At 40.8% G+C, this 26709-nt stretch overlaps 1 protein-coding gene across 6 annotated transcripts in view; it reads right to left on the reverse strand.

Annotated features, from left to right (window-relative positions):
• Positions 1–26709, reverse strand: part of eml5 (EMAP like 5) — a 53027-nt gene that overhangs the window by 9988 nt on the left and 16330 nt on the right. Inside the window, exons 6-32 of one of the 6 annotated variants that reach the window (XM_086273800.1) lie at positions 26241–26376; positions 26009–26032; positions 24586–24787; positions 24188–24325; positions 23812–24068; positions 23309–23521; positions 23056–23223; positions 20590–20696; positions 20387–20505; positions 20075–20261; positions 19817–19922; positions 19339–19432; positions 16467–16567; positions 16170–16363; positions 15520–15631; positions 15208–15335; positions 12109–12250; positions 11877–12029; positions 9100–9231; positions 8885–8973; positions 6632–6808; positions 6300–6501; positions 6089–6215; positions 5881–5895; positions 3414–3422; positions 1192–1270; positions 8–137 (exon numbers count right to left, since the gene is read on the reverse strand). In XM_086273800.1, the coding sequence (XP_086129926.1) occupies positions 8–137; positions 1192–1270; positions 3414–3422; positions 5881–5895; positions 6089–6215; positions 6300–6501; positions 6632–6808; positions 8885–8973; positions 9100–9231; positions 11877–12029; positions 12109–12250; positions 15208–15335; positions 15520–15631; positions 16170–16363; positions 16467–16567; positions 19339–19432; positions 19817–19922; positions 20075–20261; positions 20387–20505; positions 20590–20696; positions 23056–23223; positions 23309–23521; positions 23812–24068; positions 24188–24325; positions 24586–24787; positions 26009–26032; positions 26241–26376 (3541 nt within the window). The remainder of the gene's footprint in view (positions 1–7; positions 138–1191; positions 1271–3413; positions 3423–5880; positions 5896–6088; positions 6216–6299; positions 6502–6631; positions 6809–8884; positions 8974–9099; positions 9232–11876; positions 12030–12108; positions 12251–15207; positions 15336–15519; positions 15632–16169; positions 16364–16466; positions 16568–19338; positions 19433–19816; positions 19923–20074; positions 20262–20386; positions 20506–20589; positions 20697–23055; positions 23224–23308; positions 23522–23811; positions 24069–24187; positions 24326–24585; positions 24788–26008; positions 26033–26240; positions 26377–26709) is intronic. The other 5 variants (XM_086273802.1, XM_086273801.1, XM_086273803.1 and 2 more) reach the window with 5 other exon arrangements.

Below are 26709 nucleotides of genomic sequence, written 5' to 3' on the forward strand. Positions count from 1 at the left end.
GACTTACAAGTCGTCAAGTTGAGGACGATACCGACGGAGGCCGTGTGGTAGATTATGTCAGTCCCCTCATTCAGGTAGTGCACGTTGTTGCGGCAGTCGTTGCCACGGTAACCAAACACCAGCTCTAACACCAGGTCCTGTGGGAGAGTCAGGGGGAAAAAAAAGGCGATCTGAAAGTCAGAAAGGTTAACGCCATGACAACCAAGATCTTCAGGGCCAGCTTGCTCGCTGAAGATCGCCATCATTCGATTAGAGCATCATCATCATCCTCATCCACAGAGAGGCTATGTGGACTGAGGACGAGCATGCAGTGTCTTAGGCTAAAATGATCACATTAGAAAACAGCATTCTCAATCATCTGCTAATCTAAGACAGACAAGCCTTCTTGGGTCTACATAAATACATCATTTGTGTATCTGTATTAATGTGTTCAGGTGAGAATATGAGGCATGAGTGTAGATTTCAGCAGATGCAGGGGACATGTGTCCTTCAATATTTACAATGCATGCATTTGTCTCCTCTGATAAAACAGTTAAGAGTGGTTGTGGCACCTCTCTGAATCTGTGGGCACACAGACTGTTAACCACGAAGGTCACAGGAGATCATGTGACAATAAAGCCTTTTTTCTCAAAATATCTGAATTACGTTGTACTGTTTGCTTTAAAGCGTTTTCCAAGCTTTAAAGTGTTGCTGCCAGTTTGATGAAAATCTTAACGTATTGTTCCCTGACCTTGTTTTCAGCCTGCATGCTAGTTGAGGTGCACACATTTCCTAAAAACATCCCAGAACAGAGAGCACGAGCCGAAATCTCGCAGAAACACATAACGGCTGTGACATTTCATCAAAATAAACGTACTTATCAAAATCCCCAAGCAAAAGGAAAATATCTGGCACAACTGGAAACTCATTAATCTTTTACCCTCCAATCTAAAACCAGGCAAAAATAAAACACAAAAGAGTGCATCACACCTACACATGTGTTACATTACATAAGATTAATTGTATGAAAGTCCAGAAGGCTGGAGTGCCCATTTTTTAATTTAATAAATTCATTTTCACAATGAATCCATGCAGGAAAAGAACTGCAATACGAGAAAAGAAGTGACTGACACTCAAAATCTTCCACGTGACGATCACAGCACCCCTGCCAGGGTTCAAATGAAACCAGCACTCATGACATTAGGTCCTTACCTCGATGGGTCTCTTCTTTTTGCCGACATTGTTGGTCTGCAGCTTCTCTGGCTGTGGCAGCGCTCTGCTGACAGGAGGCCTGAAACAGACAGCTGTGATAAGAGAATTGGCGTAGAGCTGCTTTTCATGCTGACAGCAATAATGATGATGACGAACATAATAAGGATCATTGCACTACCGTTGTTACATGAATATAACACTGCTTACTCTTCACAGCACTCTGCGTCTCCTGTATTTGGCTGTGTGAGCTCTTCTTTATCACTTTCAGTTACTTCCTGTTTAATTTTCAGGGTAAGTTTCCTGCTTATGTTTCCAATCGTGCCTTCATTATTGTCTGATTTAATTTACTGCTGTCTTATTAGCCTCCTCCCTGGTGCGTACTCAGTCAGATCGACGAGTCATCTTCCTCAAGCATTTTTTAAAATTATTAACTTGTGTCAGCAACTGGTTCCACCTAAGAACTTCACTACACTTCTTATAGTATATTTTAGTAAGTAATTAGTGGTTAATATCAATAGCAAGCTGCCTCTCTACTGTTTTCGAGCTGAAACACAAAATAAACTGGAATATCAATGACGTAGTAGCTCAACTGGCTCAATATCCATCACAATTCAAAAGTTATTGTAGTGTGTGAAGAAGAAGAAGAGAATGAAAGCTATAAATTAAGTTAAAGAGGATCACGACAGGTTTAGTATCCAGGACAAATGAACGTCTTGAACACCACCAAATAAAGCAGAGACTTCAGGAGTAATAAACATGTGCGGTCAGTAGTAACTACTGCCATAAAAACCATGAATATATATGAACGCAGTGGCATGACATCAATTCAGTGCACTGGTCATATTACTGATGTTACTTTAACAGTCATAGGAATGCCACCACTATGCTTCCATAATGTGGGACTAAACCAACAGTTAGACCTGTTCATTTTCATTATTTTGTGCATACAAAAGTTAGCACAAGGAAGAATTGTTAAACCTTGCCTCGTTTGCCTCGAGCACACTTAGGTGACAGAATCATTTTTTAATGTAAGCGTTTGACAAAACAGAAATCGTTTCCTGGTTTAAATTTGGATGATTTCCCCTTCAGGATCATCTCTTCAGGCTTCTCTTGACAGCTTTCAGCTTGGCTGCTATTTTTAGATCTCTCTGAGGTCCTGTTCTGTCCCTCTTTTGTTCCCATGCGAAGTGTGCTGGATCTCCTCCAGTGTGCACAAAAGTTGCTTTGGAATCTGGGAAATGGGGCTGACGAGGCGAAAAGTTGTGTTGGCGTGACCAAAGCACAGTTCAGGTCAGGATGTCACCGCAACGATAGCCTCACCCTGGCAGACAAATTCATGTTGCACAACCCTGTGGGCGATGAAAACAACCAAACAAAACTCCAATAGAAAACTACTCATTTACAATTCAGCTCTTGTGTTTCTTTAAATCAGGGCTGTCAAACTCAATTCAGTCTCAATCTCAATGTCGCACCAAATTTTCTGTTTTTAATAAGTAACAGAATTCTAATAATGTTCACCTGGATCACAGCAAAGAGTTTAAAAAAGCTGAAACACAAACCCAAATGAAAGACACAATTTACCCCACTCGGGCAAAATTTATAAATTTTTTTGCAAACTTTAACCCTGGAAAACCCATGGGATCAAATTTAACCCCATGGTTTCCCTAGTAAACCAATGGGGTCGGATCTGACCCCATGGGTTCTCCAGGGTTAAAGACTCCTGTTTAAACTAGATTAATGTCTGAAATGTGGCAATTAAAATAAAAGCTATTTTAAAAATTTATCTTAGAATAGTGCCCTTTTTGAGGTTTAGTGACTAAACAATAGCAGTATTTATTCACAGTTCAAACCATGGAAAAGTAAAGCTAGCATCCCACACAGGGAGCAGTGGTGTAATTAATGATGTTACTGCAGTTTTCACACTTTGCAAAGCCATCCAATAGGCTGAATTAGACTTGTTGGTGAGCCAATATTGAAATATTTGAAACCCCTGCTGTGTATTAAAAGTTAGGCTTCTCTTGAAATTCTGTGCAAGTTTGAGGTCAAGGGTAAGAGGCAAGAGGTCAGAGCAGGACCACCAACAATCCAAAAATAGCAGATTTCTACAAGCCAACTCCTGTAACTTTATATGAACAAACCGTAGTTAATGCAGGTCAGAAAAAGACCACAAAAGTGATAGCGAGGAGAAAATGAAGAGTAGAAAAACACAGTGAGGAACTTACCTCGATCCTCTTCATGGCAGCAATGACAAAGAAAAAACAAGAGTTAGAAAAAAAGGTTTCCCACAGCGCTCACTGCTGCCAGGCGGACACGTGCAAAGCAACACCTCAGCCACTGAGGATATAAAGTACAAGAGTCAGTGCCGCCGTGTAACCATGACAACCAAAGTCCATTTCTATGACAACCGCTGCCCAGAAGATGCTGCGTGGTTGGTTGCGTCGATGTCAAAAAAATAAATGAATCAATCAATCTGTGAAAGAACAAATCTGAAGCACCGACAGTCGGTGATGCATTCGAGATGTTTTATAATTGTGGGAAAGTTCATAATGCATGATCTGGAACAATAAGAAACTGATCGTCTAAAAGACTTTTAAAGGGATGATCATGTATAATGTTAATATTTCTTATCGCTTGATATCACTATAATCCTCCCATTTCTCCCCGAGTCGCTGACTGTTGAAAAGATTTAGTACTTGTTCAGATTCTGTTGCGATGACTACGAATGAGGACAGGACACTGCAGCAAAATAATTCAATGTCTTATTGAACTTTAAGCCCCATTTTTTCCTGGTAGTGAGAACGCCCAAAACAGGGATTTAATTTGTCCAGCTTTTTTCAAACATGAACTCCAGACAAGAACGAAAAATGAACACAATCATCCGTCGATGTGTTGTTTTTAATGTGATTCTTTCTAATTCTCGTGTTTCTCTGTCTTGCTCATGTCCCTTCTCTCGCACTCTTCTGTATTCCCTCATCTTTTTCTTTTTTTACCATGTTTGGTGTTCATGTTTAAGGAGCTCTACAAGGGACACTGGAGAAGGAAAAATTGAAGATATATTTTTGCAAGATCGTGCAAAAGTTTTTCATTTAAGTCCATGCACTTTCAAATCAGTACTGAAACCTGTCACACACCTGCGAGAGAGATTCAGAGATTTTTCTTTGAGCTTGGCATCAACTACAAAGACATTAACTCAGTGCTTTGCAGTTTTTTTCTCCAATGTCCCCTGCAGGGCTCTGTACATGTTCATGTCTCAGCAATACTTATAGCTGTTTTTTTCACATGTCCTGCTTCAGTGTCCTTGGGAAAGATACCCAACCCAAGTTGGCTTCACTTCATCTGTATGAGTGTGCGTGTGTGTGTTAGTGCATAAATCCATAGAAGAAAGCGCTGTAAGTACTGTGGCTTGTACTTAAAAGTGCTCAAGTGTTCAATTAGAGTAAAAGAGCACTTTATAAGTCCAAGTCATTGATCATTTTTGCTTTTAATTCCTGTTTTTTCCCTCTTTTATGACTGTGTGCCACACCTTATCATCTTTACCTGTGTCTGTCAATCACCTGTGCATATAGTCCTACTTCATCCATCTTTGTCAAGCTTCTCTCTTTGTGCTTCTGATCCGTGTTTTGATCCCTGCTTGCATTAACATATTACCATATGAAGCCTGTTTCTTGTTCTTATCACCTTCTACTTTTGGGTCTTCTCACTAAGATTTTACAACTTCAGTTTCCAGCGGAAACTGGAAACTGTTACTGGAGTGTGTCAAAGACAAGACAGATCTGCACTTTTTTTCACATTAAAGCGTTGCACTGAATCTGTACTCAGGAGCTTGTAGGTAAGATTGTTTCACATCCTTTCCTACTGATTTTGTCATTTGTTTTCTTACATTAATTCTGACTTGGGGAAAGTTATTTATTTTGCACTTTATTTTCTTAAGGCTTCACTGTAGTGACTCCCTCCTCACTCACCTGCCTACAACCAGTTCAGAATCAGCATCAAATCAATCTTTTGACTAGTTTTAGCACATTACCCCTACTCTGGCTTCTTTCCATTTTTAACATTTGTACATTTAACACATGTCTGTGTCGTACCCCAGGCTGCACAGCAGAAATGTTGAGATTCTCAGATTCACAAGAGGAGCCACTCTAGATTCAAAGCTTAACTCTAAAGGTGATAATGCTTTGCTTGGATATAGCATGACCTGACTTGAAAGATAAGGTTTGCAGATTTTCCTCGAATCACTTCTTAAATCATATTTTTGTAGCACAGCTTTTATGTAATCCTATCTTTTCTTGTGTTTTTGTTTTTTAACTGTTGGTGTTTTTTATAATGAAAATTTGATTTGTGCATTTTGCCATCCCCTTTTCCTTATATTAACCTTTTAATTTGACCATTTTGTGGGCTTAACGATTGACTTCCTGTTTGAATGTGGTGTTCTGCTTTTTGCTTGTCTGTCAAAGTGAGTTTCAAAGAGTTTATAATCTTTATTTCAGAGCTGCTATATGAGCAAAGTTAATATTGTGCATCTCAGTTGGGTAATGTCTACAAAAACTAAGGGTTATGGTGCATGTGTGAAAACATGTAATGGGATCAAGGCCACACTTTCTTTCTTTTTTTTGCTGTTACATACAGTTTGCCTATGTGCCTATGCTTATTGCTTTAGCAGAATCGCTCTATATAATTACAAGAACTTACCTGACTACCCCTTGTCTTCAAGTGGAATAAAATAATGGAGCAGGATAGTGACAGATGGACAGCCATTAAAGGAAAGAAGAGCAGAAAAGGCAGAGTTATTTCAAAAGGAAAGGGACAGGACAGGGCTGTGTGAAGAAGTCAGGTTTGGCTTTAGCTTGACACAAAAGCCTCGTTATTATTATTGCGTCACTGCTTCAGTGAGGAATACCTTTCATCCACAGAGGGCTCTTTCAGCTGCAAGTGGGGTTTCACGCCTGTCATTGGTCGCATGTTGGTGGATAAGGCCTTGATGGTGTAGTTGATTTCGTTCTCCCTCGTCACATCGCTGTCATAACCTGGTGGGGCAAAAGGAAACTCGATTTTTCATTCGACAAGAGGATCACGTCTGACAAAAATCTTAGAAGAACTCAATTTCTTGCCTCCATCGTCCTCGCTCTCAATATCCGACTCCTCGCTGTCACACTGTCTGATTTCGCGGTGGCCCTCGGGCTCGTGGGCCCAAATCATGAGGCACGTGTCACCCCCACCGACAGTCACTAAGAGGCTGTCGTCGTGGGTCCATCGCACATTAGTAACATGTGTGCTGTGGGCCACGTAGCGTTTGAACTTTGCATACTTCCCCTGGGGGAGAAGGACGCTATTTAACATTTGTGACATTAACACATAATTAACATAAAATTTGCACAACTTATAACTCGAGTCATGCGATGTTTAAACAAGATAATACAGAGAATTATGCACTGTGTCGAACCTTGACAGGATATCTGAAGAGCTTGATGTATCCTAGATCATCTCCTGTTGCTAGCACCTTCCTGTCATTACTAAGGCAGGCAGCGGTCACCTCAGTGACCTCGCTTATCACAGGCCAGATGCCCTCAACAAATGTTCCCAGGACACACGTCCATGTGCTCCAATCGATCTTCTCCACCTGAATAAAGCCAGGAAATAAGAAAACAAATGTCAAACTGGAAGGACATTAACATAGGTTAGAAATACAGTCTGAGGGTTTTACTCCAAGAAGCCTCACAGGTAAAACTAAAATATTATATTGAATTCTAAACCCTACAGAACCCCACACCATGCCTTTATTAGAAGATTCAACGTTTGGAACCATCTGTAATCTTCAGTGGCTGGAGGAAGATAATTTATAATACACCAGCTGCCAAAGGAAATGATTTAAAATATAAGAATATATCTTTTGGATGAATAATTATGTGCTGCTTGGAAAAGCTTTTGCACAAATTTCTTAATGTAAAAAGAAAAATCCAGAGTCAGATGTGACAGACTTTTAGTGCACAGCTTAAAGTGGACCTATTATGGTCATTTATAGCTTTATATTTTTATTCCAGGACTCAAGCAGAGAAGCTTTGTTGCAGCACATTAGTTTACCCATGTAAAAACTCAAGCTGTGATATACTGCCCGCTGCAAATAAAAGGTTTAAACAGCAGGCAGGTGGGGCTTCTTAAGCCTTATTAGGAAAATCAGCACTGACTGATGTCATAAATTGTTAATAGTGGAAAAAAGTGTCTGAAACTGAGCATTTAGGGCAGTCTGAAGGTTGAGTTTTAGACTCACAGTAAGTTTCACTTAGAGACACGATTACCTAATTATTTGAAACTAGGGTCATATTTAATACGAACATTCATCACTGCAGGATCGTCAAAGGATCACCATGTTGCCTTTAAACTACACATTGACATTGTCCTTTTTTTGCTAAAAGTTTTATCAGACGATGGGTTTCCTACCATCATCATTGTTTGGTCAGAGAGTATCGTATGGTTGGTGGAATTCACTCCCTATTATTTTGTGCTTCTGCCACTATGTAAATAACACTGGATGTCTGTTAAATGTCAGGCTACAGCTGTAAGATGGTCAGCTTGCCTTAAAGGAAGAACTGGAAAAGTGGAAAATAGTTTAACAGACCTGGCTCAACTAGTTAGCTGCTTACACATGCTCCCAGTATATTTGCTAAGCTAAGCTATGCTAACTTCTGCTGGCTCCAGTATGGAGGAGGTGGTTGGTGACAAAATGCTGGCAAGAGTCCTGGCAATCACGGACAACGACTCCCACCCCCTTCATAACACACTGGACACACTGACCGTTTCAGCAACACATTCCTTCAACCCGCTTTGTGAAGGAACAACACACGAGGTCGTTCCTTCCTGCTGCTATCAGACTCTTTAATTCTTCTAACTGGGTCAGACCTACCCATACTGAACAGGACTAAACACCCCTCACTGCACTCCATTACTTATTGTAAGCCACGATGTGTATTTACACACCTGTGCACCTATAATATCCCAGACACATTTAATATTTGTATTCTTTTATATTTATATTCATAGTTATAGTTGCCTGTTGTATGTATTTCCCGTTTATTACGTTTCTCTGATCTGATTTTGCACAAATTAATGTGATCATAACATCGGATTTTGGCATAAAGATGACATGCTGTATTAAAATGACAAATTTAAATATTTAGTGAATAAACAGGAAATAAAATAGGACCACGAACAGAGCCTTGAGGCTCTCCACAGCACAAACTATCTCATCAATAGAAACAAAGAAAAAGGCAAAAAAAAAAAAACCAAAACACAAGCCAGGCAAGAGCAGACCTAACCTTTCAATTACAATCCTATAACTACTGCGGACTAACACTAGGAATGTTAGGGAATAATAGACGAATGGATCACAATGAGGTAAAATGAGAAGGGAGGACGTCTAATGCTCCACTGAGACGTGACCTAGTGACATCTCTCATCTCTGACCTTTATTTTCTTAACGCTCCCTGTTTCTGTGTGCCTCACAAGCAGTGTGAATGTCACAATGTTTTAAAGTGACCCTAAACACTATCCCACTTCCACTGCCAAAATTAGAATGATACTGGTGAAAACTGGGCCGTCTTAATGCTTCACTGCCCTTCCCCAAGCCTCCTGTGATCCCGAGGGGAAAATGTGTGCCAACAGCACCATAACCATGTTGTGCCTTTTCTTCACTGCTTACCTCTGTAGCTGGGATGGTCTGCCTTTTGCCTCGAGGAGCCTCGAAAAAAAACTGCTCCTTAGCACTCGTGTTGACTTGAAGTAGTTTTCCTGTTAATTAAAGAGCCCAGTGGGTATATTGGTGAATATTTTTTTAACAGCGAGATTTTGAATCTATAACTGGTTCCTAAACAGTCATTTGTAGAGATTTAGTGAGCATTTTAAGAACCTGCTTACCCCTCCGATCCCAATCCAGATGGGTAATGTAGTTGAGGCATCCTTTGCACACTCCTACCCTTTTGCTGCTCATTACATTGTAAATATCCACAAAGCTGTCTCCTGATGCCACTGCAAGGTACTTCCCAGCTCCTGAGCCAATAAGAAAGGAGGATAAAAGGGCAAGTTAGTTTCAGTCCAGACTGAATTATCGCAAAAGTTGTCCCCTTGTGATCAAATCACTCTAACTTAGGTGATCACCTGACTTTTCATATAGCATCACAAGCAGGTGAATAATGTACATATGGCATATAAATAAACAATAACACGGCCCCTTAGTCTCCCTACCTTGTCTTCTCTTCTAGTCCCACAAAGAAAATATTGGATTACCTCAAAGTCTAGATTTCCATAATTCTTCTTTACTTGAGCAGAAGTACAGATACTTATGTTAAAAAATACTATCTAAAAGAAGTAGTGATTCAACTTCTTTAACTCAAGTAAAAGTGAAAAAGTACAGGCCCTGTAGTAGAAGTAAGAAAGTAAGACGTAGCTCTTTGGAGAACATTTCTACCAGTTATTTTTGTGCATTTCTAGATTCTAATTCTAAATTCTAATGAACCCTAAGATTGTTCGAAGTGACTCAGTGTGGGGAATTAAAATCACTCACAATCATTTCTATTGACAGCTCCAGCAGATTTTCTGTGTGCACAGGCTATGATCAGCTGACCTGCTGCAGCAGCTGCTACTGTGAGGTTTACTGCTCTTTGTGGATTTACACAACTGAATTTAACAAGAAGTAATCAGATGTTTCATTATTCATCTTGCTGTTTAGAAAGGTCTACATACTTGAAAAAATAATAGCATAATTAAGGACTACAAACTTTTGTTACGCCAATATTAAAAGGAGGCGACCCGGCCATTTTGACTAATTACAGGCCAATATCAAACTTGTGTGTTTTGGCAAAAGTCCTTGAGTCTCTCGTCAGTGAGCAATTAAAAGAGTTCTTGTACTCTAATGAAGTTCTTTCAAAACTACAATCTGGGTTCAGAAAACAGCATAGTGCTGTCACGGCTGCCACAAAAGTGATAAATGACATACTTGTTGCTCTTGATAAAAAACAGCACTGTGCTTCTCTCTTTATTGACCTGTCAAAAGCTTTCGACACTGTGGATCACGCCATTTTAAAGCATAGGCTTCTTTCTTTGGGGCTGTCTAGACATGTTGTCTCCTGGTTTACTAATTATTTGAGTGACAGGACTCAATGCATTAAATGTGAAAATCTGTGCTCAGAACTTTTGAATATTCACACTGGGGTGCCACAGGGTTCAATTTTAGGACCTCTGCTGTTCATCATGTATATAAATGATTTGGGACAAAATGTGTCCAATGCTAGTATGCATTTTTATGCTGATGACACAGTTATTTATTCCTTTGGCTCAAACTTTGAAAAGGCAATAGAATCGTTGCAGAAAGCTTTTGACGTGGTTCAGCACACACTTCTGGAGCTGAAATTGGTTCTCAATGCTGAAAAGACAAAGCTAATGTTGTTTTCAAACATGAAGAGATTTCCTCAAACTGTCCCCTTGGTGTCCACTCTTGAGGGAAACCTCATAGAAGTGGTGCATACGTATAAATATCTTGGCTTTTTAATTGATGATTCTCTGACCTTTAAACCTCACATAGACAATCTTGTGAAAAAACTCAAACTAAAATTGGGATTTTTCTTTAGAAACAAATTTTGCTTTTCTTTTGAGACAAAAAAGCGTCTTGTAAATGCTACATTTTTATCTGTTTTAGATTATGGTGATCTGCTGTACATGAATGCTTCCGCCCAGTGTCTTCATAAGATTGACTCAGTTTATCATGCCTCCTTACGGTTTATTACAAACTGTAGGGCCTTGACCCATTGTTGTGATCTGTACGCTCGAGTGGGATGGCCTTCGTTGTCCTCCAGGAGGTTTGCTCACTGGTGCATCTTTATTTATAAGGCCCTGCTTGGACAAATGCCCACCTACATTTGCGATCTGCTCACACGGAGAAGTACTGTTTCTTACAGTCTGCGTTCAAGCGATCTTTTATTGCTCAATGTTCCATTTGCCAGAACTGAACTGGGAAAGAGGGCTTTTGCTTATGCTGCCCCTTTCACATGGAACATGATGCAAAAAGACTGGAAGATAGCAGATCTTATTTCATTAAATGCTTTTAAGTCCAGATTGAGAGAGCCAGAGAAAAATGTTTTTAAAATGTAATTGTTATTTATAATATGTATGTAACTTTGTAATTTCAACGTGTTGTCGCCTCTTGGCCAGGACTCCCTTGCAAAAGAGGTTTTTAATCTCAATGGGACTTTTCCTGGTTAAATAAAGGTTAATAATAATAATAATAAATATTACTACACAACTTTGTATAATGCCTTCTAATCTAAGGAAGGCACTCTCAGTAAAGAATGGGTGTTGGGTAGAGAAACAGGATCCCTTGCATTGTAGATTAAGGTTAAGTGTCCAAGAGAAAGAGAGTTTAGTTTCTTGCTCTCACTTTGTCCACCCCCACTGTTTCTCATTCCTCTCTTGCTGTTTCTCTGTCTGGCCTTATTACAGAAAGCCATTAATTTGGGTCATGCCTGCAGCAATATCTCTCCGACTCACAGCGGGAGGAAAATATATACACCAGCTGAAATACTGCACAGCATCCTACGTACTGTAAACTCAGATGCTTTGGAGGGCACATGGCTTTTAGAAGTCTATTTTATTCTCAGAGTTTTGTATCGGTGAGGAAATGCGGAGGTGAGCAGACAGACCTGGAGAGAATCTGATATCTGAGATGATGTCCTTGCGGTGGTGGAAGGACACCAGGTCCTCCAGGGTGTCTGCGTTCACAATAATGAAACTGCCGTCGTTCAGGCCCACTGCTAAAGCTTTGCCATCAGGGGAGAAGCAGCAGCAACGGCCGCCTGCGGCGGACAAGGTGTCTGTTAAATGCCTGGGACGATCCACTTCCTGTTATCAGTTAGCTTTTCAACAGTGACTCACCTTTCCTGAGTTTGCGTACAGCCAACATGCAGTGGCTCGGGGACAGGTCCCATATGCGCAGGGTTTTGTCATCGCTGACGGTAGCACAGAGAGGGAGATGGGGATGAGTGGCCAGGCCCCACACTTCACCCTCCATGTGACCCTGCCAATACACAAAAGCAGAAATATTTGATTTAAGTGATCAACACACTTTTACAACAGGTGATGGAGGAAAAAAAAGTTGAAAAATGATTCAACATGAATATATATGCATATTGTTTGTGTCTGATTTTGTGTTTTTTATTCCCTGTTTCTGTGTTGACTTAATTTATTTTTCTCTTTGCGTTTTCTTAATTCTGAAGGCTCACCTCATACATCTTTTTTGCCTTACCTCCCTCCTGCGTATTCCTTCTGAGCTCTTTAGCACTGATTTGATCAAACTTGATTTTTCTTAAGGGAGCACTTTTCCTTTATCGTATTCTGTGAATCAGTAAATATAATTTCACTTAATATTGGTCCACTCTGTCTCATTTTGTGTCTGCTTATGGGTACACTGGCTATACAATTAAACAAGGGGTCCTCATGAACTATTTTAGTCATTTATGACTAAATACTACACACAAAAAAACTTTTTATAATGGCTTTACAGTTTCCATTATGTGCGATAAATATTCTATTGTAATTCATCATATCCCTGTGGGAATCAATATCTACATTAGGACTTGATGTTGATATTCTAAGCCTGCACCATGCTTCACTACAAAACACTACAATGCAGTGATTAGAAGTGAAAAATCAAAGCCTATGATGTTAAAAGAGACACTTAAACATAGAGAAATAAAGAGACACTTTTTATTTAGAGCATCGAGTCAGTTAAACTGCTGGGATATTGATCTGGTCAGTTAAATAACAGAGTGGGTTATTGTTCACTATCAGCTGCTTTGGTGTTAATGAAATTAACAACCCTCCAAACAGGAATGGTTTTACAGGTGGAGGCCACGGATATTTTCCCCCTCCTCATCTTTTCTGTCTGTTTTTTTTTCTTACTAGTCTTGCATTTGGCCAAGGTCAGTGTCACTACTGGTAGCATGAGACAATACCTGGACTCTACAGAGGTCGCACAAGTAATCCAGCTCCTCCAGGATGGCACATCAATTCGTGCCCTTGCCCAAAGGTTTGCTGTGTCACCCAGCAGAGTCTCAAGTGTACTGAGTAGACTCCAGGAGACAGGCAGTCACTTTAGGAGAGCCGGGCAAGTATTTAACATACCTATTAGCAGGACCAGTATCTGCTCCTTTGAAGGTACATGATGAAAACTGCCAGAGCCCTGCTGACCACCAGCAGGCAACTGGTGTGAATGTCTCTGACCGAATAATCAGAAACAGACTTCATCAGGGTGGCCTAAGTGGGGCCTATGTCCACTGCACGGCACAATGGAGCCCGACTGGCATTTACCATAAAATACCAGAATAAGCAGGTCCACCACTGATACAGTATGCTTTTCACAGAAGAGAGCAGGTTCACGCTGAACACATTTGACAGACGTGAAAGAGCCTGGAGGAGCCATGGAGAATGTTATGCTGCCTGTAACATCATTCAACACGACCAGTTTGGTGGTGGGTCAGTCTGGAATGGTCTGCACCTCAGACTGTTCAGGGGCTCTGTGAGGGACTGGTCCATGCCCCAACATTGTCAGGCATGCATTAAAGCATGCGGCGGCCATACAAACAACTGATTATTTTGAGTTGCTGCAATTAAATTTTGATAAAATGGACTAGCCTGGTGCAACATTTTTTTGCTTTGATTTTCGGGGTATCTTTCCATTCAGCACTCTGTAGGTTTAAAATTGTCATTGCAGTAAATTGATGTGGCTTCCTTTAAATCCCAACATCCAGACTATATCAGTATAGACATCCAGGATGATTTTTTTCCAGAGATCTGATGTGTTTTTGAAGTGTTCCTTTAATTTTTTTGAGCAGTGTTTATTTGATGTCAGCAATAAACAAGAATACCACTTGCACACACATAAATCGTTGTATTCTTTCTTTACTGCCTATACCAGGGGTGGGCAACTCCAGGCCACGAGGGCCGGTGTCCCTGCAGGTTTTAGATGTGTCCTTGAACCAACACAGCGGATTTAAATGGCTAAATTAGCTCCTCAACATGTCCTGAAGTTCTCCAGAGGCCTGGTAACGAACTAATCATGTGATTCAGGGTGAGATCTAAAACCTGCAGGACACCGGCCCTCGAGGCCTGGAATTGCCCACCCCTGGCCTATACATACCAGTATTCATGGAGTTTCTGCTCATCTAACACAGTTAACCTCATTAGCTTGTAGAATAAACCGTCCCCGTTCGTTCTCGTCAATTGATCGCTTCTTGTGCGATCTAAAGGGCAATCAATAGCATTTGCTCCATCTGCCTAAAATCAAGGCAGATGAGGAGAAATTGTAGGAGCACTTAACCAAATTAACAACCTCCCACTGAGTGCCAGTAATTCATCAGCATTTACAACTATTTCCTCTGTGAATCGGCATTGGTAAGTTTGCATGTTTTAGACTATTAACCATACTATAATATGCATCTATTACTGCAGACTAGTTTACAAAGTGTAACATATTGTGACGATCTTTATTTAGATTTTTGCACCCATAAAGAGGCACTTTCACATCAACCTTAATGCCTGTTAAGATAGAGTGAAACATGCCATCGGTTCTCACACACATTACCTTAGACTAATCCTTCCACCACCTTCCTAAAAGACCCTTCATTTTTGGTCCAGTAATTCAATTTAGGCGCCATGCTGAAAATTAACCTGCACAGATGAGTAATCTATGGCACCAGTATTATGTTGTTAAGAACGCTTCAACAATAAGGAAAATGTATTACATCACAATCCTCATCATGCATCCGCTTTCTATCTGTGAAATAAAGCACATATTCCACCTTTGAAATCTTTACTGGCTCAGAAGACGTTCGACTCCACTACTTGTGTCAAGTTAAAGACTTCCAGCTCATCATATTGCAGAGAAAATAGCATCCTCCTGAATATCTTGACTGGGCTGGTACAGGCTGAAGCTGATGACTGCGTATGTTATTCGCTATGTGATTTTTTTCTTACCTGGACGAGCAGAGTGATGGGACCACTCTTGTCCACCTCCAAGATCTCGCCGTTCTTGGTTCCCACTAGGATGTGGCCATGGCCAAGAGATATGGCACGTATGGAGGGATTGTCCTCCAAGAGCAACCCTGCAGAGTCAGTGAAATAAAGAATGAAGTCACAAAGACCTTAGCAGGGACCAGGCTACAGGATGCAATCTTCATTTCAGTTAAACGCACTGAATGTTTTAAATGGATTTGCATTACATAATGGCTAGACAAACATGATCCAAGGGCAGCAGCAGACAGTTGAGAACAGGGTGACCTTTTTTACCTTTGGAGCCTGGAGCTAGGACTGCTCTCTTGATGGCATAGGTTTTGAGGCATCTCTCGAAAGTGTCATCCCACAGCGCTACAATACCATCCTTTCCACCAGTCACAAATCCCTACGGGGCCAAAATATTGTAACATGTAAAGGTGCAATGATCTCTAAAATGAGATCTAAACAGATGTAACTGGGAACTCTAATATCATATTTCAAAGGGGATCTATTGTGCTTGCTTCCAACTGCATGATTTTATTCTTGGACACTGAGTAACTCCTAATTTACCTTGGTGTCTTGGCCCAGGCCTTAAATCCATTCAATTGTATGAAAGCATATCTTTTAACTCCCTCCCTCACCATTGAAGGCGACTTTCTTCTAATCTACAGCACATACTCAGAGCCAGAGCTGTGTGCCTGAGATGAGCATATTAAAAATATCTGCTCTCACTGACATCTCAACAAATATCAGCAGACTGAAGCTTGAGGTTTGAGCTGAGGGATTACTTTCACATAAAATGGACATTCACCATAAAATAAGAAAAAGCACAACAGGATCCCTTTAAAATGACGACAGAAGAACAATATCTAATGATCTGCAAGTTAAAGACAAAACTTCGCCTGATAAGGGGAAGAGCCTTTCCTCCTGGATTTGTGTTATACCTTTTCTAGAGCGTGCATACTGAAAACAGGTCCGTCGTGGGCTTTGACAGTCTTCATCAGGAACATGTCCCTCCAGATACAAATGTCCCCTGTGCATGTGCCTGAAAACACCATCTCCTCTGACCAGCCATACACAGCACACATCATAGTCTCCGTCTTCCCCATGTTTCCCTTGCGCCCAATTAGACCACCACCTGAAAGAGACCCAGACAGTCACGATGAGATGTGTCACGGCTGAGCCCCAGTTCTGCTTTTTAGAGGCTGTTCTGCTAGTCAACAGTGAAATGCAGGTCTTACCAGCTTTATGCCAAAACTTCATATGTTTCACACCAGCTGTGATGAGCTTGTCAGGAAGGTAGGGATTTATTTTGACAACAAATATCTTGTCCTTGCTTCCCCTGAAAAACAACATTTTAAAATGTCAACACAAACTTTTAATTTGCACGTTTTTTTTACACTGCTGCAAAATTAAAATGCTTATATCTAGATCACAAGATAAATAATATTTCATTTGTGTAGTTACGTGTAATGTGTGTTACATCATTATGCACTATGTGGACAAACATTTTAGGCTGCATACATATTCCACTTACAGGAGCTGCTCAGTCATTGAAAGCATGCCATGAAGCTCCTAACACACAGTTTCTGTGCTGATGTTAATACAACAGGAGATTTGGAGCTCTGTAGTTACTGACGTCGGCTACTTCTATGCAGTATGCCCCTCAGCACTCGGTGAACCCGCTCTGTAACTTTACAAGGTCTGCCAGTTAGTGGATGAGATGCTGTGGCTCTTAAACGCTTACACTTCTCAATAACACCACTTACAGTGGAAGAAACGAAAAACATTCACAAACTGACTCGTTGCAGTGAGCAGTGACATACATCAATGTCGGGCATGGATTCACTTCTTTAGAGCGATCCATTCTCTCACAAGTCAAGGCAGACTGCATGGCTAGGTGGTTTATTTTATTCACTTGAATTCAAAGATTAAAAGGTGGTTTTGTCTAGTGTAATTCAAGAGGCTCTGCAGGAGACTGGGGACCTATCCAGGGTGTATCCCACCTTTTGTCTTGTGACAGCTGAAGGAGGTTGCAGCCCCCCTATGATCCTAAATTTGGATAAGTGGTTAAAAAATTGGATGGATGCAGTATTCCTCTATTGGATCCATTAAAAAATATGTTCTGAAAAAGATGTTATGATTTTTATGAGGAAACATCAACTACTTTAAAAATATGAGCAAAATAAGACACCATAATGTTACCGATCTAAGAAACAAAGCTCTCTTTATCTTTAATTAAAAGTAAAAATGAAAACCAAGAGTGACAAAATATGTTTAACAGAGCTAATTTAGAAAAAAGAAAAACTAACTGAAAAGTGTTGTGTACTTACAAATCTCACTAAAACAAAAACACACAGAAAATGTATTTAATTTTAGTCTTGATCAAATTTAGTCAACACAGCTACCCTGAGGAAGCTGTGATGCATGTTTTTTGACAGAGATGATTACATAAGGGTGTGCCAACTGTTTCCATTGTTGCATCTTATTATTGTGCTGCTCTGAACTTCTTAAATCTCGCTGCTGACAAACATCGCCCATACAGTTACACTGTAATAAAGAAAAGCTAAATCCAACAGTGAAACTAATAAAAGCACCCTCTTTAGGCTCTCCATCCCATACCCCCTCTGCCAGCGGTGCTGTACAAGCCAGGCTCTGTCAAGCCCCATTTCTCTTTGTCCACCTCACTGTATTTCCCACCAGTGTCTATAAAAGAGATTAGGCTGCTCTAGCTGTCCCTAAGCTCCAGTGAGAGCCTGGCAAGCAGCACGCAGGAGAGCAACCCGCAATGCACCGCTCCCAAGTAGCCACAGGGTATTTCACTGGAGTAAATACTAAATACGAACATCAAGTAGGATGAGCAACAAAACAAAAGCAGAGATATTTCGGGATGCGGATGCTTTCCTGTTAGTTATTTCTGGTGCCTTCGGCTTTTTAGAACTGGAAATCTTGCCATATCTTTTTGGAGAAAGTGACACCTTTAATGCTCTAAATAAACCCACAATTCAGGTCTGGTAATCTAATTCATTTGTATCAAGCCTGGCGAGTGAATAATTATGTGTTGTTCACATACATCGTGGGCGACCGTGGCTCAGGGGGTTGGGAATCGCATCTGTAACCGGAAGGTCGCCGGTTCGATCCCTCTGTCCTGGTCGTTGTGTCCCTGGGCAAGACACTTTACCCTACTTGCCTACTGGTGTTGGCCAGAGGGGCCGATGGCGCGATATGGCAGCCTCGCTTCTGTCAGTCTGCCCCAGGGCAGCTGTGGCTACAACTGTAGCTGCCTCCACCAGTGTGTGGATGTGAGAGTGAATGAATAGTGGCATTGTAAAGCGCTTTGGGTGCCTTGAAAAGCGCTATATAAATGCAATCTATTATTATTATTATTATTATTATCATATATAGGGATTAGTTGTACCACGGTAATGATGAAAACCAGAGTATCATGCTTGTCTTGGATACTCAAGTCTTCAGTTATCGGATGCATTTTTAAAATGCAGACTTCAGTCTGTTGACTGTAGTCTTTATTGTTCAGTTTGTTTCAGGCATCGTAAGACATATGATTGTTTTCGCTGCTTGCTTGTTACCACTTTTCCTTTTCATTGCTTGATTGTTTTAGCAATCCATTTGCTTTTATGTACGTTTTGCACCTTGGGAAACAGGGTACATCTCAAAAGACTGTCTTCTAATTCATTTTCCAAACACGTTTCCTTGTGCAAATAGCGTCTGACATATCAAGCAGCTCAAACTCACCAGGATCTCATCTACGCAGCTCCTGGTATACGAGTTAAAAGTAATTCTCTTTGATTATGGATCTACAGCCAAGGCCCTGGGGCATACTCATGCTCTAGCCATTCAGAGTCAGGCAGGCTTTACGTCTACAGAGGAGCCGCCATGTAATCTAAAAGGTAATTCCCTTTTTCTCCTCTGTTCTATCAATCACATTGTCAGCCTTGCAAAGCAAAGTGGCTTCAATTTAGCTCTCATCTATAAATGTCCATATTTAAAGCAAAAGTGCTCAAACAATCTGTAGAATTAACAGGGAGGTTTGTCAAAGCTCTCCTGAAAGACCACCCTGCAGATGTGCAAATGCTGTAATAAAACTGTACTAACCGCATGGCAGAGAGCTTCTCCCCTTTTCTCCAGTCCCATAGCACAATGGTGTGATTGTCATCCAGGCCCACAGAGGCCAGCCGTTTGCCATCCGCTGTGGATGGAAAAGTCAGTCTGTGAGTGAAGTTTGGCTCTTATTAGCAACATGAAAGCACCATAGCGGGTTTGATCTACAGCAGGTGATTCACTGACTATGACATACAGATCACCACCATGCCTCTATCTGTGGCCAATTAGGGATAGTCAGATGCACAGTTCCCCCTTGATGCTGTCAGACTGCTGCGACTAAAAGACAGCAGAATAAGGTTCTTCACTGCTGCCTGAAAAACTGGTGACTTGCGAATTTACCTATTTCTTTTATGTGTGAAATTACTTTTTTGTTTCCCTGTTAAAACAGGATGTCTAAAATAATTTGTTAGTATTAAAAGCATGTCTAGGTTACATACGTGTAGTTTGACAAAGCAAGACTGTGTGTTACCTGAAAAGTCCAAAGCACACACTCCAAGCTGGTGGAACCCCTTCAAAACAGACATGGGTTTTAACATTTCTGTGTCCCATATGTGGATCGAGGAATCTCTGCCAACCTGGGTAAACAAAAAACATACAAATATCACAAATCTACCAAGTGAACCCCTTTGGATCAGATATAGCTCAGCTGAAAGGTTTTTAAAGGCTTTGAAGGGGTCCATAAACCCCCAAAACCTTGAATATTTTATGTTAGGAGTCTAACGGCTACCTGGCCTGTAGCTACAAAATCCTTTAGGGGGTGCAGAGCCAGACAGAGGATGTCATCATCATGGCCCATGTAGAAACGCTGCGTATTCTGTTGTCTGTTGTACACAACCCCTACAGCAGCAACATGGTACACTATCTCCCCAGTCTGGGTATAGAACAGGTTGCTCCTGCAATCATACCCCCTGTAGCTGCAAACAAAAAAAGGGGTAGGGGGTGAGGGGGCTTTATTTAATCACTATGCATGAAGAGACTTCTCTAGCTGAAATTCTTCTAATGCTGGGATGGTGTGGGATTATGCAATTTCTGAGCCTACCCATGAATGAAGTGCAGCTTTACTCCACTCCCTGGTGCTCTTTCTCTCTTCTTCATAGCTGTTGCTCGATGTTTCTCCTTGCACTGCTCTTTGAGCTGAGGTAGATCTTCTTTATAAACCTGAATGCATGTGGAAAAGTGTTCACATACTGCTTGTTTCACAGTAATATTTTCCCAGGAGATGCTTTTGATTTTAACACAAACCTGTCGTCTATATGTGAGCTGCGTCTCCTGCTCAATTTCCGAGTCCATCTCAGGTACGTCTGACTGATCAGAGTCTGACTCTTCGCTGTTAGAGTCTGCCAGTATCTCTGTAGGTAGAAACAAGGTTACATTACAGCTTGCCAGAAAATTCCCCCCGCTTCTAAATCAGAAAAATATCCTACTACAAACCATCCTGTTTCAGTGGGAGTCAGGGTCAGTCATGTAATAACACTACGACATCTCCTATTTATTAGACTGTCCTGCTTCACAGTGACAACAGTGAAGAAAAATGTACAATAATGCTGATGCAGCACAGTAAAGCCGTGCCAAGACATGGCAATAAGCAGAACTGGCAGCTAAGGGCGGCTACTCACAAGATCCATTAGGAAAATTAAAAGGAAAGGCAGTTAGTATGTGGTTTAATTTCAGAGAGCACAAGGCAGTCTGTCTCTGGAAAAAATATGACTTGGGAACGACAATGCAATTATACTTTCCAAGGTTCATTCACTTTTATTGGATTTGTCTTAATTAATGTGATAGCCGTTCCTTTGCAGAGCTTTATAGAAATGACGGTTTGCTAAAAAAAAAAAAGTTCAAGAAGAAAGAAATCTAGCACATTGCTCTCTCGTGGGTTAGCACATCAAGTTCATGAGGTTAGAGTGAGGAGTATATTAATTGTGTGACAAAAAACTACATTCATAAAACCCATTATTGGTAGGAATGACATATATAGTGATAAATCTCTGAATTTAGCAAAGGCAATGTTTAAGTCAGACAAACAGTCGTAGCTTCACACTTTTTTCCGAAGCATTTAGGAAAATCAGATGAGAAAATGGATACCACTTCCATGTACTGTATGTGCATATGGAGCCACAGCCAAGAGGGTCAATAGTTCACATAAAGACAACATAAAGACTGGAAGATCAAAGAAAGTTAACCTGGCTCTTGCGTAGGCACTAGACAAACTACGTGCCCAACGATGTCCACAACAACTCCAAAATCTAGTTCAGTTGATTAGTGTGAGCACTAGGTACTGTATCCTAGCATGATTAGGTGAACCTTAAGCCCAGTCGGCTTACAAAGGTGGCCCCAAGCATGGCTCAGTTAGACTTGCGCACTATCAGCACAGTCAACAACAGCTGGATCCCTAAATATCCCTATAATCAGTAATTAATGGCTCTATAACGCATTTGAGAGAACAAAATAACAATGCTTCCAAAATCTCCCCAATTAAGCCACAAAATGCATAAACTCATGGACCATGGTGCTTGTCAAGAGTGTTTTTCAAAAGCTTGTGTGAATAAAAGAGAGAGAGAGAGAACTGAAGATGCTAGGTCAAAATGAAGTGTGCTTAGCCCCGATTAATAAATCCAGTGTGAGTGAGGCTAGCCAGAGAGTAAAGGCAATTATGTTACAATTAAGTGTAGCATGACCACATTGTGAGACAAAAACTCCCCAACTAAGCTGTTTCCTTTTGCTGTCTGCAAGCAAAAAAAGATCCTGGACAAGCCCCCAATTTTTCCACAAACTGGCGAAAAGCAAATGACAAGTAGTCTACGCAATACATTCACTTAAATAAGACGGAAAATCAGAAAATTAAACAAATGTTGTTCGAAGCTAGTAATATCAGCACATGTGCCATGGAGTTGTTAGGCATAAACGCAAACGGAATCAAATGAATTCATTGGCCAGTTGTAATGGGTCGAAACACTCAGGTGAGCTGCATTAGCTGAACACCTTGGGAAGTTAACCTATTGACCTCCAAGACAGGCTAGGACCACAGGAAGACAGTGGGAGGAGTGTTGCAGCAGTATTTTTTGACAGAGCCAAGCCAAATAATCTCTCTTTTCCCAGCGTTTTTTTGAAAGCAAAGTAATGACCTCCTGACTCCATTTTTTTTAATTATACCACAAAGACAAGAAAGTGGTATCACAGACCGTTATCACAGCAGACATTTGGAGTAGGACAAGCACAGGCAGAATTAATGATGGCACAGGTCCATTAAGTATCCTAGTAAGCCATTACTGTAAAACAGCATGTACAAGAGCAGGAACTCCCATAAGTGGAATTCAGCCATCAATAATATATTCGTGCTTTCCCTTCGATAACTTTTAAAAATGTCTGTCATGAGACTAAGGGCTTTTGTGTAACTCTCCATAAAATGAAAATGAACAGTACGTAAGACAGAATTTGCTGTACACAGTATTCCTCCTGTTTGAAGAGGAGATTGAGTAGACATCCGGCTTCCACACTCAGACTAATTTGATGTCTTGTTGGCAGGAGCCACTGATTTTATGAAATAAGTAATAGCCGTAATGCAAGTCATCACCTACATTAAAATGTAACGCTGCAATATTCCTTAATGGATTGATCAGAAGTAAAACCTACAGTTCTGAAGGACATAAAGCGCCACATTACAGTAAGTACAGTGATGCAAATAAAGCCAGAGTGAGGGCAATACTGTACCTTGAGGTGCTATATGCAGAGCTTCTTTAGACTTTCTTTCGGGAACAAACTTCCACTGGAACACTGAGTGATCAGCACCCCCGATAGTTACTACCCACTGGTAGTCATGTGACCATCTAGCATTAGTTATGTGAGCCGAGTGGCCTAAATACTTTTTAAATTTTGCACCTGAAATCAAGAGACAATGCATTAGAAAAAGAGTATAAAGTTTTACCTAAATGCCATTTTTGTGATAAAATGAGATAGTCTTTACCTTTTTTTACACATGGATATCGCAAAAGTTTGACTAATCCATAGTCATCAGCAGTTACTAAGACTTGGTTGTTAAAGTTGGCGTCCACAGAGTTGATGTCATTGATGTCCGAGTATTTGGGCCATATTCCATTAACCTCAGGGCCCAAAACACATGTCCACGTAGCCCACTGTACCAACTTCAGCTCTTCCCTATTGGTGACCTCCTTCCCACCTCAACAAAAGAGAGCAACATTTTATCTCACAAAGCAGCATCTTTAATAAATAACCTGGTAGTTCTGTAGGATTTTTCTATATTTTGTTTGACCGATCAACATCATACAGAAATTTATTTAATGCACTTTATTCTTTGTGTTTTATTGATCACACACATGCACTCTCAATTTGAAATCTTGTTCAAGGATGCTTCAAAATGCCGATTGGAGACCAACTTGCCAGTAAGCAGACGAGCTACTCTATCTCCTAAGTCACAGTGTATACTGCAGTCTATATTCCTGTACTTACTTGGCATCCTGTAGAAGAGCCTCCTGCCGCTGCCATCATTTGTCTGCAGATACTTGCTATCTGTGGACCAGTCCATATGGGTGATGAAGCTGGTGGAGCCAATGCACTCACCCACTTTCTTGTACCTCTGCACCACACCATAGATATCCACCGAGTTATCATTTGAGCCTACAGCCAAGTGGGCCCCATCGGGGGAGTACTTCAGCTCATGGATGGCCTCCTTCCTGTCCTTGATGTGCACCACCTCAGTCATGTCTCTGGAGGGAAGCAGAGGAATGTATTAGCTAATGGACACCAAATAATGCAACCTCTTCATTTAGAGGAGATTTATAGCTAGATCTAAATTTTCCATCCAACTTTCGAATTGTATACCCACCTGACTCTTAGAACAGTGAATGAGCCATCCTTCATCCCCAGTGCCAGGTGAATACCATCAGTACTTACAGCCGCACAGCGGATAGGCTCCTCCATGTTACAGCGAGCTATCAGCGCATGATCTATAAGGCTCCATATCCTGTACAGACATAACAGCAGGAAAAATGCAGAGGTAAAAACAACCGGAGAAGAATGAAAAAGTGCAAATTGAAGAGTCAATGATATTTGGCCTTTTTCCTGTGATACATTAACTTTACAACCGGACCCAGGCAGTTCCAATTACTCCAAAAGATCAACATCATTACAAATCTAACTTGTATTGGAGTGGAGGGGACTAACTTTTTACACACAAATTGCATGCACGAGTTAATACTGCACGAACGGAAGCTGAGGCTTTACCTGACTGAGCGGTCGTCACTTCCAGTCATAGCTAGAGGCTTCGTTGGGTGCACAGCCAGCGCCCAAAGCTCTCCCTCACAGTGACCCTGCATTATGAGGAAGGGCTTGTTGCGATCGTGGACCACAATCTCAAAGATCTCACTGTCCTGTGTGCCCACTAGGATGTGATCTCCTCGCCAGCACACACTACGCACTGACAGCCCTGTCAGAAACACAAATGGTAAACATAACCAAAAATGAAACGAAATAACACGCAAACATGAAAGCAGACAGACATTTGCCACTTATAAAAGGCAGCCGTTATTAAAGACGCAACAGGGATAATAAAAACAGGAGGTGATAATACCCATCTGCAAGCTAGGACGGATTTTTTAACAAGAAATACAAGGATGGCACATGTTTTCAAGCCGATTTGCAACTGACTTTTGGTAATACAGCAAGTATAGGATGGAGGATGCAAATGCTCTTTACATACAGTACTGTACAAAAGTTTCAGCCACTTTTGATGTTTGGTGTCTTAGTCATCAGAGAGGCAGTCCTTGAGTCATTTTGCAGCATCACAATGGCCTCAAACAAACAGGCAGAATCATCAAGAACTATCTTCAGCAACACAAAGGTGAGGCCCACACAGAGCCCTGACCTTAACATACTGAAGTCAGTCTGGGATTACATAACTAGACAGAAGACACTGAGACATGAATGAATGAATGAATGGAAAAAATGTGACGACTTCTCCACGATGCTCGGAACAGCTCACTGAAGATTACTTTAAGATAAAGATTGATCCTATTTAGTCTTTTATTTGTTTGCTTCATTTTGCATGAATTAATTGCTTTTTTCAAATAAACCTTCTGTGCTTTGTTAAACACATTAATTAAATCTTGCGCTTCCTTCTCAGTTCTGCTTTTTTTTATGACAGAACAGCTGATGTACTGCTGCATTATTAGCTGGTGATTGTGTTTCTGTATCATCAAGCAAGAGAAAAACATGAATTATAAATTATAACATATTCCTTTAAACGGCATTTCAGCCTAAATTTGGAAATAAATTCAGTTGAGTGAGAAAGTTTAATTGATGGCGTCTGAGTTTGTAAAACACATATTTAAAATCTGCAAAATCAGCAGGTTGAGAGCAGGTGTTGAGTTCTCCACATGGTGACATTTGAATGTTATTCAGTTGTTTTTGGACACTTTGGGAACTAAACTGAATAAAAACACTCACTAGGCTATTATTGGTAGCATCACCGATTTACTGTACGAGCTTAAAACGTTTGCACAGAACTGTAGAAGACGTCTGTATACAGAGCAAAAATTGCAACAGTGCTTGAACTTACTAACAACAAGAGGAACAGTAGAACAAATGTGGAGACTGCTACAAACAGACTGACATGGTTGTTAACTCCGCCCTCAGTGACATTACCCACCTCGGCTATTTTCACCTCTAGCTACTGTTAGGTCCAAGATTAAAAGTATAGGAAATGGGGAAAAATAGAGAGCAAGAAGAAAATGTTAGAAAATTAATTAAAAATATATAATATAAAGAATGCCTTTTAAAAAAATCCAGATGTATTTGTTCATTCACAATGTTGTTTAAATTTTAACCTGGATTATTTCTGTACCCAAATTAATGGGAAAAAAGAGCAAATTTGACATCACCTTTATATCCTTGGTCTGTTTCCCTGAGATCAATGACAGTAATTGGTTTGAAGTTGAGATCCCACAGCCGGACGCAGCCGTCTCGGCCCCCGGTGGCAAAGCCCTCTTCACAGGCATTCATGCTGAAAATCCCTGACTGGAGGAAATGACAGGCTGTCAGTGAGGATCTGCACAGGAAATGAGCAACGACAGAACCAGCCTCAGCTACAAACTCCATAGTGCTGCTCCTCAGCCAGGCATTTGTTGAACAAGGCTTTTGCAATTACAAACTGGCTACAGCGGCCTCGAGATAAAACCAAACTGAGAAAAGGAAGTTGTCATGTTTGCTTTTATTATAGCTTAAGTGGAAAGCTCTACTGATGCCCTTGTTTGTCTGGTCTGGCCCTGTTCAACCCCTAGTAAGATATTTGGTCATCCAAAAAGCAGGAATGGACATGTACTGTAGTTATTATCCCCTCCCCCATTCGCC

Source organism: Aulonocara sp. 'chitande type north' Nkhata Bay, linkage group LG19 (assembly GCF_057382095.1).
Source record: "Aulonocara sp. 'chitande type north' Nkhata Bay isolate Kocher_YH1m ecotype deep benthic linkage group LG19, A_spYH_male_GT1.1, whole genome shotgun sequence".
Classification (NCBI taxonomy): domain Eukaryota; kingdom Metazoa; phylum Chordata; class Actinopteri; order Cichliformes; family Cichlidae; genus Aulonocara; species Aulonocara sp. 'chitande type north' Nkhata Bay.